This window comes from Osmerus mordax, chromosome 1 (assembly GCF_038355195.1).
Source record: "Osmerus mordax isolate fOsmMor3 chromosome 1, fOsmMor3.pri, whole genome shotgun sequence".
NCBI classification, from domain to species: Eukaryota; Metazoa; Chordata; class Actinopteri; order Osmeriformes; family Osmeridae; genus Osmerus; species Osmerus mordax.
In genome coordinates this window covers 16,639,897-16,660,134 of record NC_090050.1, presented here as the reverse complement: position 1 = coordinate 16,660,134, position 20,238 = coordinate 16,639,897, and the positions used below count along the sequence as shown (strand labels likewise).

At 42.7% G+C, this 20,238-nt stretch overlaps 1 protein-coding gene across 1 annotated transcript; it reads left to right on the top strand.

Moving 5' to 3' along the window:
- Positions 1–1,082: 1,082 nt before the first annotated feature.
- On the top strand, positions 1,083–17,231 carry LOC136948573 (FYVE, RhoGEF and PH domain-containing protein 5-like). Its single transcript, XM_067242514.1, has 20 exons — positions 1,083–1,201; positions 2,431–5,335; positions 7,746–7,896; positions 7,990–8,048; positions 8,313–8,343; positions 9,484–9,635; positions 9,955–10,111; positions 10,389–10,476; positions 10,675–10,725; positions 11,143–11,201; positions 11,381–11,452; positions 12,128–12,196; positions 13,242–13,325; positions 13,449–13,528; positions 13,886–13,982; positions 14,120–14,453; positions 14,541–14,677; positions 14,839–14,964; positions 15,078–15,232; positions 15,660–17,231. The coding sequence occupies exons 1-20, from the start codon at positions 1,192–1,194 to the stop codon at positions 15,694–15,696; spliced, it is 4,854 nt and encodes a 1,617-aa protein (XP_067098615.1). The 5' UTR covers positions 1,083–1,191; the 3' UTR covers positions 15,697–17,231.
- Positions 17,232–20,238: the final 3,007 nt, after the last annotated feature.

Here is a 20,238-nt window from a genome sequence, read left to right as displayed (position 1 = left end):
CACAGTAGATGTTGAGTTACACACAAGCATTGCTTTTCTTTTTAAAAGATTTGTACTGTGGTGTTTTTTACTGAGGTGTGTTTTATTTATTTACATTTAGTCATTTAGCAGACGCTCTTATCCAGAGCGACTTACTGTAAGTACAGGGACATTCCCCCAAGGCAAGTAGGGTGAAGTGCCTTGCCCAGGGACACAACGTCATTTTTCTCGGCCCGGAATCGAACCAGCAACCTTCTGATTGGTAGCCCGATTCCCTAACCGCTCTAAACCTAACCATAACCACACCTTGTGTGTGTTATTGTCTTGTGTGTTAGTATGGTATCATAATGAAGTTATTTTAGTGGACAATAAAACACATCTATCTATACATAACTTGAAGGGGTTAAATTTGACCGGGATGTCCATCTGTTGCTAAGGAAGTGGAGCCCGGTTGTGAAGGAAACAGGGAGAACAATTTCCTGTTATGTATAACTGTTTTAAGAGGCTGCTTCTCTCAAATCAGAAGGCCATCAGTCTATGGGACCCTTGGAATTCTGAATTTAGCCAATTGTCTCAGCTGCCAGGCTCCAAGTTACTATTTTATAAAAAATGTATAGCAACCATTTACAAACTGTGTTATCCATTTGACGATATACTTATTTAGTATTATGTAAAAAATATATCTCATAGTAAAACAAGTTGTCTTTGATAAAATAGAGATATGAGTAGGAACAACGTACAAGGTGCTTGTGTGTACTCAACGTCTCCCTGTAAGTAGGTTTAGCCTTTGTCCCGTTATTTAACACACTCCAATCTTATTTAACAAATAATCTTACTTAAAGGCACAGCTTAATAAAGTCGTCCAATAACACTTTGGGAGAGTGCATTAGAAGAGCTATCTGCATTGTTAGCTTTCTAGCTGTATAGAAGGATTATAATAAGTCATAGATTGCTTTCTGAAATTCTGAATAGTCTTGTCTTCCAGATCGGGAGGAAGCTCGGAGGAGGAGTAGACTGCTTCTCGCGCTCTGCAGCTTCCAAAGCCAGACCCTCATACATCAGTTGCGCCTTCAACACATACTATGGGCGAGATAGCCGAGGACCACTACCGTTGGAAAGTAACTTAACATGAAAACATCAGTTTTCTGAAGGACGGCTTCACTGATACAGTAGATGTATTGAACAGGCTACGTGCGCGTATAGTAACCCAAAATGAACGCAGGTAAGATATGAAACATCTACTACATTGTAGTCATATTATCCTGTGCAGGATAATTTTGCAATTTCGGGTTGGTGTAAAATAGAAAAAGGTGTTTGGAAGCCGAAATGATTTGTTCTTTAAAGGGCAGTGAGAACAGTCCCAGTTGTCAATAAAGGCGGTCTGCAAATGTTTAAGGAGCTCGGTTTAAGCTTGATGTAATCTAAGAAAAACGATGCAATGCTTCAGTGGCTATTTTTTACATGTTTGAGAAATAGGCTAAATAATGAAAACGTTGAGTAAAGAAGAAAAATACAGAAGACTATTGATGTACAAAATAACTTTTGAGTAAAAAACAGGCTGATAGATTAAGTGCTGAAGTGACAAGAAACTGAATGAGAAGATATGCGCTGAAGTGACAAGAAACTGAATGAGAAGATATGCCTATTCTACTGGGAAAGTCATATTTAATCATTATTCAACTATATTTTCTTGCATAGGCCTACTTAAGTCTGTATTTAGCTAATTCAATTATAGAATTTTGCTGCAATTTGGCTATGTTTTCTGTTCCAGTTAAACATGAGAAGGTAACAGTTTCTTATCATAGCAACTTTTATTAGTTGCTATATAAATAATTAGTGATCGCTGATGACCGTAGAAAGGTTATTCGCGACACAATGTAGGTAAATCCATACAATGGATATTCTTAAGCACATTTCTCTCTTTCTTATTCACTACAAATGAGAATATACTGTATATATTCGGGCAGTCAAGGAAAATCTTGAGGGGGGGAGGGTACAGTATGGTCACTGCATGGTGACGTTTTAACAGGTTAAGTGCTCTTTTACAGTAAGTTTTCATTAATGCAGCAGAATGGAAACACTTTTTTACAGTCAGTTGAGTGAGTCATAAATCATTTTAACAAATGCTGTCATAAGTTATATCTTCAGTTCAGACCTTTATATATTATGTCAATTGATATAGTGCATTCACAGATCTCAAATGAACAACCGTCTGAGAAGGGCTTCTCTGTGAATCACAGGATGTGACTCAGGGAAATCCTTCAGTGCCATAGTTTTTTTTTTTTTTTTACAGAATGTGGGCTGTTAATATATTTCCCATGAGCCTTATCAGTTTTAAAATTTGTCTATTATGCATATTTGGCAATACCTGTAATTTTACAACCTTTTGTGAAATATCATGTAGCGTTAGACGTTTGTTGAGTTGATGGTCTGTATTTTTCTTTGTTCCAGAGTATAAGAAGCCACTTGTGGCTCCCAAGCCACAGCTTTTGAGCCAGGCCAACTTCAATCTGTCTTCCTCCCTCATGTCCAGACCTTGTTTCTCAACCAGAGGTCCCAAACCTCCTATTGCTCCCAAACCTAAAGTCCCACGGAGACTGAAGGAAACAAACACCATATTCTGTAACCATGCCCAAGATAAGTGCATTAATGGGACAGACAAGGATTTGGACCATGAAACAGACCTGGAGGACTGCCTGAGTGGAGGGGAGGCCCAAGGGTCAGAGGGGGAGGGTTTAGATGAGGATGAGGACAGACCAGTAGAGGCTCAGTTTGACTACCACAATTTCAGTTCAGGAATCAAACAATTAGAGAATGGATCTGAGGAACAAGAGGACAAGGCAAAGGAGATGGCAATCATGGAAGAAATGATGCAGGAAGAGGAAGACTGGAGAATAACAGACAGAACTCAAACAGAGGAAGTGGACTCTCTGGACATGCTGGAGGTCAGTGATGCTGGATTCACCATTGACTCAATGGATGGGGTGGATATGATTGACTCAGACCTGACTGATGACATTGATGCTGAGGGCTGTGATGCAGGCGAGGCTCTGGCTGACACAGATGGCCTCTCAGTGGGAGACTTCTCTGTCACTAGCATTGAGGAGGATGAGGAAGCCTGCTGCCTCTGCAGAACTGTGTCTGGGAGAGAGGACAGAGAAATTAAGGAGGATTGGGAAGATAATATCCAGGGAAAGGCAGAAGCTGTCAGTATTACAACATATGCAGTCACAGATTCTCTTGAAGAGGAACCTTTCGTTGTTTCTACAAAGGAAAACTGTTTTCACATTACCCATCATGTGTCATCTTCCAGAGTTAATGAGGAGAGAGTGGTGGAATGTTCACATATTCTTGACATTCCTCCAAATGTCCAAGAAATGGAGGGTGGCTATGACGAAAGGGATCTAGGCTCTACTGTTGCTCGAGAGAAGACTGAAATGACCCTGTCTGATGGTTATGGGAGCACCAAGGACAAGACTCACTGGATTCAAACATTCTCTGTGATTAAACAACCTGTGACAGTTCCACAGAGTTTCTCTGAAAGGGAGTGCCAAGACTATGAGGATGGAGATGAAAACAACCTTTTAGACAAACAGGAGGAACCTGATGCTTTTGAGGTCTGCCAGACCCTTGAGCCCCACTACATCTACTCTGAAGACATTATTTATGAAGAACAGAGCTGGACAGATGAAAAAGGTCATAGATCATCACAGCATGAAGCCATATCACAGAAATCTTCCTCAGTCAGCGATAGTAGGTCACCACTGAGTGAGTATGCAGCCATAGACAATTACTCTTTGGATGAGGACATTGGGCAGATCGAGTGTGTATCCTCTGAGGATTACGTGGAGATTGGGGAGGATGATGATGATGATGATGATGGTGATGATGGCAAAAACAACAGAGGTCAGAGCATCACAGGTCCATGTCAGAAAACCACATCCATGGAAAGTGAGGAGCTCAGAGCCCAGATCGCTGATGGTTTGTTAAATCCCAATAACAGACGGTTCAGACTGGTGTCTATCTCAGTACCAGCAGACACCGACTCTTCTTTGGCCTCCTCCTTCTCAGACAGCCAGCTGCTCTCTCTTGACTGCTCAGAAGTGTTCAGGAATGAGGAGGACCTGGAGGGCCATATTGTACCTTACCTGGATGAGACCACAGACACAGAACAGGACCTCAGTGATGAGCATGTCTATGAAGAAGCAGGGCTGGATTCAGAAGGGGAGAACTTCCTCCCCTTTGACAGGAAGTCCATGGTGATGCGGTCCCGCTCACTGTCAGGGAAAGTACCCGGTTGTGTACCTGAAACAGTTCCAGAGGAGGCGGGTTCAGAATGTCCCCTTCAGAAGTACTTCATGGGGGGATATGAACGGACAGAACCTCTGCTGAGCAGCAGTCCAATGTTAGGCACAGCCCGGGCTAAGATCTCCTCCAAACCTCAAAATGTTGTTCTATATCCCCGTTCCTTCTCCATGGAGGGACGGGACATGCCTCTGTGTGTGTACAGGGAGGGTGAGAATTTCCTGAAGGAGAGTGGCCACATGAAGAGGGGGGAGGACAGTCTGTCCCTGCCGTGTGTTATAGGGTCTTCTGGGAGCTTTTCCCAGATCTCCTCCCTGCCCTCCAGCAGCCTCTCCACACCTACATCTGTGGTGGACATCCCTCCACCCTTCCAGCTGGCCCACATCAGTAAGAAGCCCATCACCAAGAGCTCCCCCTCCCTCTTCATTGAAGGAGACTTCCCTGACCGAAACAAGAAGAAGAAATCCTCCTTCAAACGCTTCCTGATGCTCAAGTTCAGACGGAAAACAGAGAGTAAGCCCCTCGTGGATGCAAATCAGTCTTCCAGGTTCTCTTCAGAGCCCGGCAACCACTCCTCAGGTCGGGTCCTTGATTTAGACAGGCGGAGCACAGGCAGCTCCCCGCAGCTCAAGTCCCGGTGTGTCAACAAAACCCAGCGCTCTCCGGACTCCCCTTCCACATTTCTCTTCTACAAAGACGGAAGGAGAAAAGGAGGGTCTGTCGCATTCGCCAATCGTAATGTGGCACGGGTGGAGTCATTCGAGGACCGCTCGCGGGCCCCCTTTACACCCCTACCTTTGACCAAGCCACGCTCCATCTCCTTCCCCAATGTCGACACATCTGAGTATGAGAACATTCCTGCCATTAGCTCAGATTATGAGAATATCCAAATCCCGTCCTGGAAGCCGATGAGACTGGGAACCTTTGCAGAGTTCTTTGAGCATCCACGCCGGGTGTTGTCCTCCTCCAATGAAACAGATGGATATGTGGACATGAGTAGTCTCCCTGGGTTTGAACACAAAGCTCAGTCAACTGAGCAGGACACTGAAAGGTATGGTGAAACTCCCGAAGTGTCTGTGTTTATTTGTGTAGGTGTATCTCAACATATTTTATTTGTAGTATGGTGTGTTTATTAGTACACAAGTTTGACACATAGGTACTCTTGGAGGTAATATTAGTGATCTTTGCTGTCACCTCTTATATGGAGGACCAGTCTTTTTTATTACCCTGCTTCCACTGTGTCGGTTTACTGCACCCTCGAGGTAGTGGATTTATTGTAGTTTATAATGGAAGGTCCCTTGGTGCCATGACACCACACAGACACATACATATAGTATGTGCTTACTGTACATGCAACCCCATAGTCTTAATTAAATCTTATAACTCCTCTCTGGTTTATAATATTGCTGAGATCTCATGGACCACGGGAAACACATCTAAAAATGTGTTTATCAGCGAGTAGGCTGATGTGTGTATATGCTCAGTAACAACCAAGTTACCAAGCTTCTAGTCTGAGACTCAAAGTAATACAAGCCTTAGTGCAAGGCTCAAATCATCTTTTACAGCTTGCTGAAGACTGTAGTGCTGCATTTGAGTTCTTATTTCTTATATTCCACTGTTGTGAATGGTTGAGTTGACCCATTCCCCTGCTTGGCTGCACAATGGTGTATCCCGATCACGCAGACCTCCCCAAGTGATTAATAGGCAGGGCATTTTGGAGTCATCGCTTCTTCCCTCCAGCCAATCAGAATCAAGATACCATCTCGGTGTTCTTGTGTGTTCTATAATAACCAGTTTCCCTCACAGAAATGCTGTTTTCTCTGCTAATTTATCATTCTGGAAGTGTGTGCAAAAAAATATATGGTTTGCTAATAGTGGAATTGTTGCACAGTTGTTCAGTTAACATGAATGTTGCAAAAAGTAAAACATTTAGGTTAGTGAATGCTTAAAATGTTTATGTTCATTTGGTATTTACTCTGGCCAGATTGGCAGACTTAATGTGGCAGGATTTGGCTGGATGTCAGTATGTATCGGCGAGAACATTTTGACAGCAGGTTTTGGCTAGGTTCAGACTCTAGCTTTGGCTCTTATTGTACTGTGCTGAAGGTGTTGGCCAAAGGAAAGCTTGGGTGTGGGGACTGTTAGGTCACTGCCAGGTCATCCCTTGGGAGGAAGCATCCTGCCTTTCAGCATTCACTTCCCTGTTTACAGGAACAGCCTGAAAATATTGATGTTTGACTTAATATACATACTGTACCTCTACCAGCATGCAGAAAGTTTAGATGCAGAAGACAGATGACACGTGCATTGGATCTGGGTCTGTTTGTGGTTCAGCTAACCTGGTGTTACCCTGTCTTGTTTAGGCTTAGGCTACCTGTCAAATCTTTACAGAATATATGAGCTATTATTGCTGTACAAAAAATACAAGCAATACTAAGAAATGCTATCCGTCAGATCTCTGGGCCCTCCATCCCAAACTATCACTAGGAAATAATAGCCTCACCAAAGCGAGGGGAAGACAGGAGAGAGACATTTTAATCTCCTATCTTAATTTGCCACTGTAGAGTTAGCCTCTGGCTGTCATAAAACATTACTGCAGAGAGGCAGCCGACACTGGGATGTCCTCTCCTTGCCTGAGACCTAGAGTTGTAACGTTCTCTAAATTAAAATGTGGTCTTAGGATAGTCAATTATTTGTTAGACAGGTTATGCCCTTCCTCTTTTGGTTCTGTCTGCGTGACAATCATGGACACCAATCCTGCGACACACACAGTTCATGGTCTATTTGTTAATACACTTCAAAGGGTTAAACTGTGGGAGCGATGAATTCATCTGCTAGTTTTCAGCTGGGGCAGAGAACTTAACATGATATTCACGTGGTGCTTTGTAATTTAAATTTCTTTGGCGCTTGAGAACCTGGAGCTTGCAGTCAAACATAAAACTATAACATCCCACTGAGCAGCAGACATTAGCACACCCAGCAAGTTTCCCTTCACAATTTCATTTGGTAGTATGTTGAATCCTATCAACCTACAATACCCTGGGCATGTAGCTATTGCTGGTGGAATTGTAAGACATCCTTATCTCCTCTAGACACATATGTGATCTATACTGAAATATTGATATAATCCAATATGTTTGAATAATAGTTCTGTTTTGAGTCTGACTGACTCTTTTTACAGTGTGCATTAATATATAATAATACCTTTACATTTGCAGATAGATAAAGACAAGGATTGAAACTACCCACTTGTGTGTCTCACTACATCCCTCTAACTCCTTCCTCCTGCTTGTAATCCTTTGTTCATCCTTTGTTGTGTTTGAGCACGAATGCACTTTGGTTGTAACTGCCAAGGTGTAACGCAAAGTATGTAATTTTGTGTGTTTGTCTCTGTGGGTTTCTATATGTATGTACACCACGCGAAAAAGAAATGGCTGTCTGATTCCGCTGTCTCCTCTCAGTGCCTACACAGAAGCCTACAATGTGTGCTCCATAATGGTAGGCCCACCCAGTGTGTCTGAGGGGGAGGTGGGGGGACTAACAGCCGATGAAGAAGACGCAGGGCGCACCTCTGAGGACGAAGAGGGAGTCGAGAGTAGTTATGATCGACAGGTTCGTTTTAAGCCTTTTGAGTTGTATTCTTTGAGTAATTATTTTTGTTATTAATAAATGTCCGAAGGTTCCTAATAAAGTGTTTCTTTACAGACAGATGGGCGATCCAGAGCATTTTACGTTGCCAAGGAGCTGGTCGACACAGAAAGATTGTGAGTTACGTGTTTCCCAATTATATCCGATGTAACAAAATCATGTATCAATAAAAGAGCCATAGCCATTTCAATAAACTGTAATTCAATTACCTTTAAGTTCTTTTAATGGGCATAAAGGGACAATTCACTCCCAAATCCCCCCAAATATTTTTTCTTTCGGATACAGTTGTACTGTAGTTCGGTGGAGAAGAAAAGTTGGTCATTTTGATTTCGGGGTGAACTTTCCCTTTAAGTTTAACCAAACTGTTTCTCTCTCTGCAGACACGTGAAAGCGCTTAAACTTCTCCAAGAGGTAGGTATCAATGATTTCACCGATTGACATCAGATGCTGTACATATCAGGGGATACTGTAAGCTTAGATCTACATTGATGTCCATTTCCTTTATGTTAGTTACGGTATGACTATATTAGAAGACTGCAGGCATGTTAATGTAACTATATTATGGAAGAATAATGATATCATCAACCTACTGTACCAACAGAAATACATAATTTTGTATAATAGGTAGGTGAACTGTATATCCACTGACAGAAAGTACTCCTCTGTTGTCACTTTAGCCACACAGTGTTTGGGGGATGGTCTCCTCTCCCCTTAACTACTGCTCTGGGGTCAAAGTGTATCTGGGTTACCTTCTCTCTGCATTACATCACAGTACACTGTCTTTCACCCTCTGTATTGAAAAATCCATATAAAAGTGGGTCAGACCTCCCAAGAGACTGATTCCACAGTATGTTAAAGTTTAATTCAGCATTATTGCTACAGTACTATGAAATAACCGGAATACGATTTTTTGCACGCCTGAGTTGATCTCAACAGATAGATCAGACAGACAGTACAGTACAATGTACATGATGATGTGAAACGTGTCACAGTATGGGATTACCATGCCTGCGTTTACAGACACTGTTCTATGAGAAGTCTGGCTGGAGGAGCAATCCTACAGAGTCAAAGATAATCTAATGTTCTGTGGTCTGTCCTGTACACTAGTTTAGCTAACTGACAACTTTATGCTGTCATTTAAGCCTACGGTCAACATAAAAATAAACATTGTAGCCAGTAAATAATTAGATTTAACATCAACTAGTATGAGTTTGTGTCTGTGCAGTATTTACATTTACATTTAGTCATTTAGCAGACGCTTTTAACCAGAGCGACTTACAGTAAGTACAGGGACATTCCCCCGAGGCAAGTAGGGTGAAGTGCTTTGCCTAAGGACACAACGTCATTTTTCACTGCCTGGAATCGAACCGGCAATCTTCTGATTAATAGCCCGATTCCCTAACCGCTCAGCCGTCTGACCCTGATATTATATTTGTGTATGTACTGAACAACAGAGATGAAAGGGTTCGGCACCAGTGGTAGTGTGTCTTGAATATTAACACACATGATATAAACATGACCATCCATCTCTGTCTCCCCTCTCTGTATCAGGACTTCAGGGAGGCAGTGGGGGCAGCTGTGGGAGAGGAGGGGGAGCCTGTGTTGGAGGATGAGATGCTGAGGGAGATTCTTAATGAGCTGCCTGATGTTTACACCTTCCACCGCAGACTGCTTACTGAGCTGGAGAACCGCATCCGTCAGTGGTGAGAGTCCCACCAGCCTACACTAACACATAATATAGAATGTCCTGTCAATTTGAGAGAATTTAGAATTGTCTACATGTACCATCATTGGTCAAGATCGACAACCATGACTGCCTGACTGAGGCCTATGGCTCTCCTGGGGTTTACCTTGCAAGGACCCTTAGAGTCCACATATTTCTATGATAAAATACTGTACTGAACATTAAATGTTTTAACATTAAATGTTTTAGATTGGAGCTTATGCCTAAATCTGTATCAACATAAAGCCGTGTGATCATTACAGTTTCCCATTTCCTTTCAATTATTTTCTGCCATCCAGGGAAGAGAGCCAGAGGATTGCAGATGTTATCCTGTCCAGGAAGTCAGAGTTTGTTGTCTTCACAACCTATATTGGTCACTATGACCGCAGCATGAGCTTACTTGTGGAGAGCTGTCATGGCTCACCAGCCTTTGCCAACATCGTCCACCAATTTGAGGTCAGACTGAACTTCTCTCTACCACACGAACAAAATGCACTTATTCCAAGTTACAATTGACTTCACAACATTACATTCAGTAAATGTGAAAATATCAGTCAGTTTAGTGTTACAAAGAATTTGGGGGGTTGACTGCAACATTTTAACTGTATTTTTCTCTCTTGGAAGTCGCTTTGGATAAAAGCGTCTGCTAAATGCATAAATGTAATGTAAATTGTATGTATGACAATGTATATATAGTATGTTCAGTTATTAGAAGTGTTCTCTCTGTCCTCAGCAGAGTCCGGTTGGTGTGAATGTCTCTCTCAAACATCAACTGCTGCAAGTCATAGTTCGGGTAGCCCAGTACCGCATGCTCCTCACAGGTGAGTATGTGTGTGTTGCCTCATGCCTACACATGCCACATACGTATCTAATAACTTTAATTCCTTTTATTCACCATCACACAAGACTCTCATCCACATTGGAGAATGCTATAGCACTGCGTGGTATCTCATCCCAATATTGAGATGTCTTTCACATTGTTTTGGTCTGTAGTCTCTAAACTTGGCATTTATCTTCAGATTATCTGAACAACCTGTCCCCGGACTCCAAAGAATATGAAGACACACAAGGTACACTGACACTCAACTTTTGGAGGCATATTAGTACATTTGGCATGTTGGGCTAGTCATGAGGGAGACATTTTGGGTTGTGTTCCTCCAAGATGTTTGTGTGGGTAGATCAGGCGAGCCATTTCAGTTCTCTGCTCAGCAAGCTGTGGGTCTGTAATTGACAAGAGGACTATATAAGAGTCATCATGGGAGCAATTTCCAGGCCAGATCAGTAGGCCTTTCCAGCCTTCTGCCCTCTGACACCATGAGGGTACAGACTCCACAAGGGGGGTGGGGGGGGGGTTGGGGGTGGCTACTTGATGAGATGTTAATTTTTCAAAGCATGGAAGCTGTAGGGGGTTGAGTAAATGTTTGTGCCTCACTCTTTGCTAGACTGTTGCAATATTTATCTGCTTCTTTCCTTTTTACCTCCCTCAGCTGCTATAGTGATAGTGTCAGATATCGCCGATCAAGCTAATGACAGTTTGATACATGGGGTAAGTGTTAAGTGGGCAGATAAATGTTTGTGACTCTTCTACAGAAGCGTGTTCTCAGGAAGTGTTCGTATGTGCGTGTGAGTGAAATATAAAGATTGTACTGGTTCTCTTACAAATGTTCTTTTATGTTCTCTCCTCACACCTCTCTCTTTCTCTGTCTCTCTCTGTCTGTCTGCCAGGAGAACCTGTTGCGTCTAGTCAATATCGAGTACAGTGTCCGGGGCCAGAAGGATTTACTTCAGCCGGGCAGGGTAAGCTGATATACGCCTTGTCCTGTCTGATAACAGCATTGTTTCTGCTCTGTATGGCTATGTATTAAAGGGCAATGGGCACCTTCTCACCCCTCCTCCACTTCCACCACCTTCCTCCCTCCAGTCTTCCAGCCCCGGTCACTATTTATATAACCAGTCAGCTGTGTCTGGGAATCCCCTTTCTGTCTGATAGAGAGGTGTAGTGCAGCTGACCTTAGTAACCACTCTTACACAACCACATTAACTGCTGCTGCCTCTCGCTACATGTATTGTACATTTCTCTCACATTCACCCATCAACACAACTAAAACAAGGAAGACTGACTGTTCTTATTGGGTCCATTGACCTATGTATGTAGGCTGTGTCACGATTTGGTTGTGTCAGGTACTGGTCTGCTTCTGAACATAACACGGAAATGTGGACTAACTATACAGTACCAGGAAGTTACCCCTATGAGAAAATAATATTTCAAAGTTTAGTGTTGACTCTACAGGGTGGAAGGCAGATTTGTGTATGTTTTAGTTAGTATGTTCACAACTAAGTGTGTGTATAGTATGTGTTAGTGTTTGTTTGAGCTAGGTGTCACAGTAGGCCAGACACACACAGGCACTGTGACAACAGCTCACATCATCTAATGGGAACATGTGTGTGTGTGCATGGACATTTTGTTCTCAGGTGTTTGTGAAGGAGGGCACCCTGATGAAGGTTAGCAAGAAATGCAGACAGCCTCGACACTTGTTTCTGGTAATTTCCTTTTCCTGTTTCCTGTTGGTTTGTAGGACACCAAAACGGCAACATCCTGTACAAAATACTACCCCTGACTCAATAGGGGTTAAAAACTACAGAAGATGTAAACACTTTGAAATCTGTCTACATCTGATTCCACCATATTAGTAGTGTGGTAAAAAGGGAGAAGGAGGGGGGGAGAATGGTAACAAGGAAGTTTGGATGGGATGAAGGAGAGTGGTGAGCAGGAGGGAGGGTAATTTATAAAGCTATATAAGTCTAAACAGAGTAATGACTCAAGACAGGCACATTCTAGACACATCTGTAGCCGTGCCAACAGAACACTGTGCCATCCAAATCTGAAGAAGGTTGGCACTTGGCAGGATGAGTGAGAGAGAGAGAGTGTGTGTATGTGTGTGTAAGAGAGAGATTGAAAAAGACAGGGAGAGGGAGAGAGAGAGCACACGCACAAGCGCGCAAGAAGAACAATTTCATTTTACATAGCATAACATCAAATTCCATTTGATTTTGTTCTAGTTTAGTAGCTAAATTACAGAAAAATACAGAAAGGGCTGTTTGTTAAGGAGAGAATGTGGTCTGCACCTATAGAACAAAGACGACATCCATCTTTAGTTCATTATTTTGAGATTTTACTGTAACCGTAAACCATTTTTGGACCAGTAGTTTAGCTTTTCTTGACAACTTGTCATGCCTGGGCATCAGATGACTTGGGAAATCAGTCTGCTTAGATCTCTTAAGATCTCCCCGGTTTAATCCTTGATTTTGGCTCTGGTCAGCCACACACGTCACACATCTCTCTGAGCGGGGATAGATCTGCTGCATGCAAATGTGTGTGTATATATGTGTGTGTACACGTGTTAGTGTATGTGCTGATGCTGTAGAATTATAAGAAAAGCTCAATCCAGTTGCTACAGAGAAAAATGATTAAGTTGTGATCAAATCCCCTCTCCCTTCCATTTCTCACCACATTTTTCCCTAGGATTAGAGCGCCCTCAAATGGCTATTATGGGTATAATCACACACTTTTTTTTTATGTTGACAGATGAATGATGTGCTGTTGTACACATACCCCCAGCAGGATGGCAAATACAGACTGAAGAACACTCTCCCTCTCACTGGTGTAAAGGTCAGACTCTGTTTCTCTTCTCTTTCATTCTCTGTATCTCTCACTTTCTCTCCCCCTTTGATTAATAAAGTTGTCTAACTTTAATTGGTGTATGAGTTGTGTGATACTGGGTGTCTGTTCCAGGTCAGTAAGCCTATCATAGAACATGTGCAAAACTCTCTGAGGATTGAAGGAGCAGACATCTCCATCACCTTGTCAGCAAGGTGGGTCACAGTCGCATTGCCAGAGACCTCACACACCAACTCATCACTCCTCCCTGCTACAGTAGTAACAGAACTTGATCTTGAAACTGAAATGTGAATTATGAGGGGGTGTTCTTATTCTAACCACATTGACTCTGCTATGGTAAGATACTGTACAGGCTCAGTCAAACAGTATTCCTCGCTACATTGTAATTTACAGAAGAATCTTATGCAGTCCTGCACAGTAGTAGTAGTTAAGAAATATAATGTAATAGAATACTGCACAGTAGTGAAACAGGTTAATGATGCACTGTATGTAGTATAGTGAGTTGGATACACAACTATTACACTATGGTGCATGTTTGTATGTGTGTGCAGCTCCAGCAGTGAGAGAGAGGACTGGTTCCACACACTTAGCCGTACAGTGGCTGACCTCCATCCCAGAGGACCGTCTTCATTAAGCTGTTCAGGAGAGGTGAGCTTCTCTTTGCCAGACACAAGCACACACACACACACACACACGTGTGCACACACACACAGTGCCTTACAAACCCTGACCATGTGTGCTAGTGTAGGCTCCTTATTCCTGTGCTTGGTGCATGTCTGATTTAGTCCAGAGAGCGTGTGTGGCTGTCTCTAGGAGAGAAGGCTCCTACGCTCGTGCCTGTTTCTCATGTGATGATGTGTATGAACTGCACCTCGGACTTCAGCATCACTCTACGCCGACACCACTGCCATGCCTGCGGGAGGGTGTGTCTACCAAACACAAACACATACACACGTGTATGCTTTGTGTGGTTCTGTGTGCTGAATGTGTTGAATTCGCCCTGTCCTGCTACACAGATAGTGTGCCGGAGCTGCTCCAGAAACCGCTACCCTCTGAAGTACCTGAAGGACCGCATGGCTAAAGTGTGTGACCACTGTTACAGCGAACTCAAGAAGAGAGGTACAGTACTAAACACTGTCACAGCTCACGTGGTTTACACACGCTTCTATGTCTCTCTGTGATTGACTGTTCCCTGTCTGTCTGTAGGGGGAGATGTGTGTGGCCCGACAGGTCATGACAGTCCTCGCCCCAACCGCTCCAGTCGGCCCCTTTCTACTGTCTTCCAGAACATTCACCCTCCAAGCCTTTGGAAGAACCGCAAAGGCACTGCCTCTCTGTCCCAGGTGACTGTTTAAAGTACTCTTTTACAGTAATTACCAAAATTCATCGGTTAGAAGAATATTAAGTTATTATTAAACGTGCTGCCTCTAGATGCTGCTGGTGTTCCATTCCAGCAGTGGCTGTCTAACTATAACGGAGGCCTGTTGGTTCTCTGTGCTGCCAGGTTCATGTGTCTGAACAGGGCTCCGTCAGCGGCAGTTTGCAGCGCAGTAAGAGAAGCAAGAGGAACTGGAAAAGACTGTGGTTCCTTCTCAAAGACAAGGTGCTTTACACCTACCAGGGTCATGAGGTGAGGGGAATACATACTCCCCTTAAACCTGAACCACACACACAGACACACACACATCACAATGTTGTTAGAACTTTACTGTGAACATCTCTGTCTGGATCTGTTTTCTGCAGGAAAAGGTAGCGTCTGAGAGCTTGCCTTTGCTAGGCTTCACAGTGAAGCAGCCTGATAGGCCAGAAGGGGAGCAGCAAGCCAACGTCTTCCATCTGTACCACAAAAAAACTCTGTACTACACCTTTAAGGCAGAAGACAACCACACAGCCCAGAAGTAAGCCCTGCAACACTGCACTGTATTACATGGCTTAGGAGAATGTTTGTGGGGTATGCCAATGGGAAGTAGGTTTGTTGTTAAATGTTGGTGGGACAGCTTTTTTAATAACTGGGGATGCGGCCTTTAAATATAATGTTCTTAATACAAAGTTTTGTGTGTGTGTGTGTGTGAGAGGGGGGAGACAACAGATTTGTTATTTTCATTTTTGGATCTGCATTATTTTGTAGGATGACATTTCCCTCCCCCTTTGTGTGTGTGTGGACGTGTATGTGGGTGTTGGTGAAGGTTTGAGTTTGGGTGGGTGTATGTGTTCCCATGAATGTGTTGCTTTTTTGCCGATGTTCCTTAATAACTCCAAATTTTTTATTTATTTACAGTCACCATGAAACCTAGAGTGTTGTAATAATGCCATGTCTCTGTCTAGGTGGGTGAATGCTATGGAGGAAGCTACAGTTTTATAACATCGGCCTTTATGGGTGTTGTAACATGGACCAGCATGACTGACCTCACCTCACAGACTCAACCCGAGTACCTGTCTGTTGCCCAAAAAATGCCTGAATGTAAAACAAAAAGGGAAGAAGAAAATGAAATGGCCTGAATTGCCTCTGATGCTGGTGTTTCAACCGTTGTAACAGGAGATAATACAAAGCGTCCTTATTTTTAGATAGGTGGCGCTCCATCTAATATCCGATATCCTGCAGTAGTAGGTGTGTTGCTGAGGGCCAGGAGAGCTGGGAGCCCAGATATGTACCCATCCGGAAAATTCCATCATGTAATCTTATAACTGGAAAAAAAAAGATTTTAACCTGAGTTTGAGAATTGGATGAACCTGCTGTTTTGTTCAAATAAAATAACTTTTTAAATTACATTTTAAATTACATTTTATATACACTTTATTTATAAACCCAGATATTATGAACATGACTAAACTGAATGTGTTTACCAAATGCCAATTGCAATGTAGTGTTTTATGTGATGTTGCCAAAAGTGAAGGAGGGAGCGAGCCTGTGCGTAGCCGTGTCACAGTGCATGTTTTATAATGGCCAAGTCTTGAAGAAGAGCACAGCATTACAAAAATAGAACACTGTAACAAATGAACGACCTGTTTCTTGTTCTTTCACACAACATGTTCCCTCTGTAAAACTAGCCAGCTGAGCATGGAGTACCTTAACACCAGAACTGCAGTCCTGCTCCAAGTATAAAATGATGTTGCATTTAAAGCATATGTTTTTTACATTGTAAATTTCTCATGTACTGTATTTTCTTATATGGCCTTGCAGCAATGTGCAAATGTGCATACGTACATGTGCATATTTTGATAGGCAACATTATTTTGCTTTATTTGCACTGATGAAAAAAACAAAAGACCTGAAAAAAGAAGTGTTCTCATCTTTCTTTTCTTTTTTCTTTTTTTTGACTTTGTTGCCAAAAGTCTATTGCCTTCAAGTTTGTCTCCATTTTTCTGAATGTGTTCTTAGAAGTAGCAAAGAATTGGCCAGAAAGACAAAATCATATCGCTGCTACTTCCTAAATATAACAAATGTAAAACATTACAATTTAAGATCAAACTCGATTGATTGAAGTATACCCACTTCAGTTAGCACTGCACCTCTGATGTGGACTGCTAGGACTCCTAATACTGGCTTTATATGGAGAGTAGCCATCCTAGTGTTTGTTATGTAAAATCTATTCTCAGTCATGATCTCCAAAATGGACTTTATCCTCAAGGAGTTTTTTAGTGTGTAAAATGTGTGGGAAGTTCTCTTTGTTTCACTGTTGTTTTATGAAGTTCCCCTCTATGTCCTCTAGATGGCGTGCAGAATGAAGGTTGAGGACATTCAAGTTCTTGTTGACTGCCTTTTGACTCTGACTTCAACAAGTATAGCAACAGTACAAAAACACATGTATATATAAATACTAGGTGTAAGGACCCAGAACGCTATCTAAATCCCTACCCTCTGTTTTCACAGTGAACCGAGTTACTAATAAAAGAAAGTGAAACATTCATGATTGGATCTTGGTGATTATGTTTTATGGTGTCTTAGTGCTCTGTTGGCTACACAGCTACACTACTGCTACTGTAGACCCCCACCTTCCCCACACACATACAGACCAGAGAGGAGGGCAGAGAAGAGGGCAGGGCTGCTCTGTTTCTTAGTGTCCCCTGGGGCTAGCTGACCCAGAATAGAGATGGGGAGAAAGTTTGTTTTATGGAGCTCCTGAAAGTTGCAGACACCTCGTCCTACATAGGATAGATCATTTATCATTCTCTGCTCTCCTTCTGTCGGTCCCTCCCAGACCTCTCTGTTTCTCTCTTACCCCACCATGTCCATCCATGTAAACAAAAAAAACATTTAATTGTAAGATTTCTATAGTTCTGACATATTGTGGACTACTATTTAGAACTCAGTTTGATTCTACCGTAACTAACTGATGGTCATTATTACAGTGGGCCAATCCTGCACCCACACACGGTGTACCCTGAAGGAAGCCTTCCCTCCCCTGATATCTGCACCTGCTCCTCAGGGCTACGTCTCTGTCATCTTGTGTGAATTGTCCTCATTAGCCATCAATGCTTTTTATCTTGGCTGTGTTAATGGCTGCTGCTGATGCTAACGCTATACTTCAGTCAGTATTTACAGCCCCGAGGATTTGCTTGGCAGTAGACAGCACATGCTGATGATAAACAGAGAAAGCACTGTAATGAGACCAAGTTCATTTGAAGGTGGTTGAGAGTTTTGTTTATTAGCCTTTTTTACCCAGTAGAATATCAATACCATTATGCAATATGCAATGTCATCTCATCTGCCCAGTCCTCTCCTAGGTCACTGTTGTATCTGTCTGTTTATACCATCCACATCATTATCATGATTGTGTTTCCCCCACAAATTCAATCTATTGTGTCTTTCAATAGGGACTTGGGATACAATATAACAAAATAGCATAGACGAAGACAGTAACTTGAGCTACAAGATCAATTTAGGTACAAGCAAGGAAAAGTAAAGATAAAGAATGGAGCAGAGGAGGAATGTCAGCTGAACTCTGCCTTTCATTTCTGCCTTGTGTGTTCTCATTATCAAGGGAGTGTGGAGTGCTGGCTTTAGGGTGAGAGGGTTGATGGTGGGAGGATAGGCTACAACAGTAGGATGGCATGAACATGCAGCTGTGTCAGAACTAATGTGCACACATACACAATGTACTTTCACACACGCCGTGGCCAAAAGTATTGGGAGAAACATACATTTTGTGTTTGCAAAGCTTGCTGGGCCTTGGCATAAAATGACTGCTAACATAATTTCAGTAAGTCATATCATCAGCACAGGGGAAAGTGTGAACTAGTTCTAGCCAGGTGAAATCACTCTATCATTCTGATTGGATTTTAAGAGCAGATTGACTGCTGTAAAAGAGGGGACTATTTGCATATATTGAAAATGTTCACCCCAAAAATGCTTAAAAAAATATGAAATGTGCCTTATTGTATGTGAAAACATTTTCCTCAAATACTGAACCAGCAAACTTAGCAAAACACAACATTTGTCATTGCCAAAACTTATGGCCACAACTGTACACACAACAAATGCCCCAGGTATGAAGTAGCAAGGAAACTAGTAACTAGTCAGGTATTCACTCAGCAAAATCATCTGTTTCATGTAAAAAAAAATTGGGCATGGGCTGTAGAAGGAAGTTTGTTTCCTTTGAAAAGACTTGGGGCAGTCATTGAGGTGGGATATGGGACAGCTGTGTGAGAGACAAAGAGGAATAGAAGAATGTCCTAATGACATTGGTTTGACATTTCCAGGACTGCACCTTGTCTAATGCTTCTCCGCAATGCAGTAGAGGACGGAGAACTGGAAGAGGAAGAAAAGAAAAGCAGGTGTAGAGGAGGGCGGGAGAGGAGAGGGACAAGCTGTTATGGCCTCATTTTCCAAGTCTGCATACCCCACACTGACAAGTCAATGTTACACCTATTCCCCTCCCTCCCTCTTCCCTCTAAATCGTTCCTCTTTCTCTCTCCATTAAACAGCAAAGATAGAGAGGAAAAGCCACACTTTTAACTTCTTACTCACTGGTATCCATACAAAGAATGTGTGTCATAGTTTCCAGTCTGTGCCTAGAGTCTACCTCCTCTGTTGTCACCAGTCTCTATCCCAGTCTGCAGACAAGGAAACATAAACAAATGGATGGGGCTGACAGAAGCCATTACACAGAGCTACAAGGGCAGGCGCCCCAGGTGTAGGCTGGGTGTAGAAGAGGAAAGGATTGGTTTGGCTTTCATAATATTGTACAGTCCCATTGCTCGCTGCAGCATGGCAGGTTATGCTCTTCCTCATTCTCTCCCTCTTTTTTGCTGTCTCACTCTCTAATCTCGTGTTTATCAAGAGATTGACTTCTACATTTTAAAGAGAGGTTGTGCTGTGCTCTCAAAGACAGTATTGGACTACACACAGAAAACACAACTACAATACACAAAGCCAGAGGAGGCAGTGTCAGTGGAATTTGTACATCATGAATATTATACCCACAACCACGAACCTCTCTGTACCTCTCTCTCACACACCCACCCACCCGCACGCACACACACACACACACACACACACGCACACACGCACACACGCACACACACACACACACACACACACACACACACACACACACACACACACACACACACACACACACACACACACACACACACACACACACACACACACACACACACAGTGGCATGTTCCCCTTGTCATTAGCTCACAGCTGGGTGAGAGAATAGAGTAAAGTGCAAATGACTATGACAATACATTCATGTAATCTCCACATCCTAAATGTTACTATTTGTTCATGACAAGAAGTTGGGGCACTCCAGACAATAATTTACGTAACACACTTATGAGAACTGGGAACTGGGGAGTAAGCTGTGTTGAACTGTACAGTATGCATGCCAGTTGGTCTATGTAGTTAGAGAGGTTGGCAGAATCTGTGTGAGATGCCCTACAGGAGTACACAGG

Coding starts and splice junctions, on each gene's coding strand:
- LOC136948573 (XM_067242514.1), top strand. Junction 12,197..13,241: donor AGCCTCGACACTTGTTTCTG/GTAATTTCCTTT, acceptor TTATGTTGACAG/ATGAATGATGTGCTGTTGTA. Junction 14,678..14,838: donor GCACTGCCTCTCTGTCCCAG/GTGACTGTTTAA, acceptor CTGTGCTGCCAG/GTTCATGTGTCTGAACAGGG.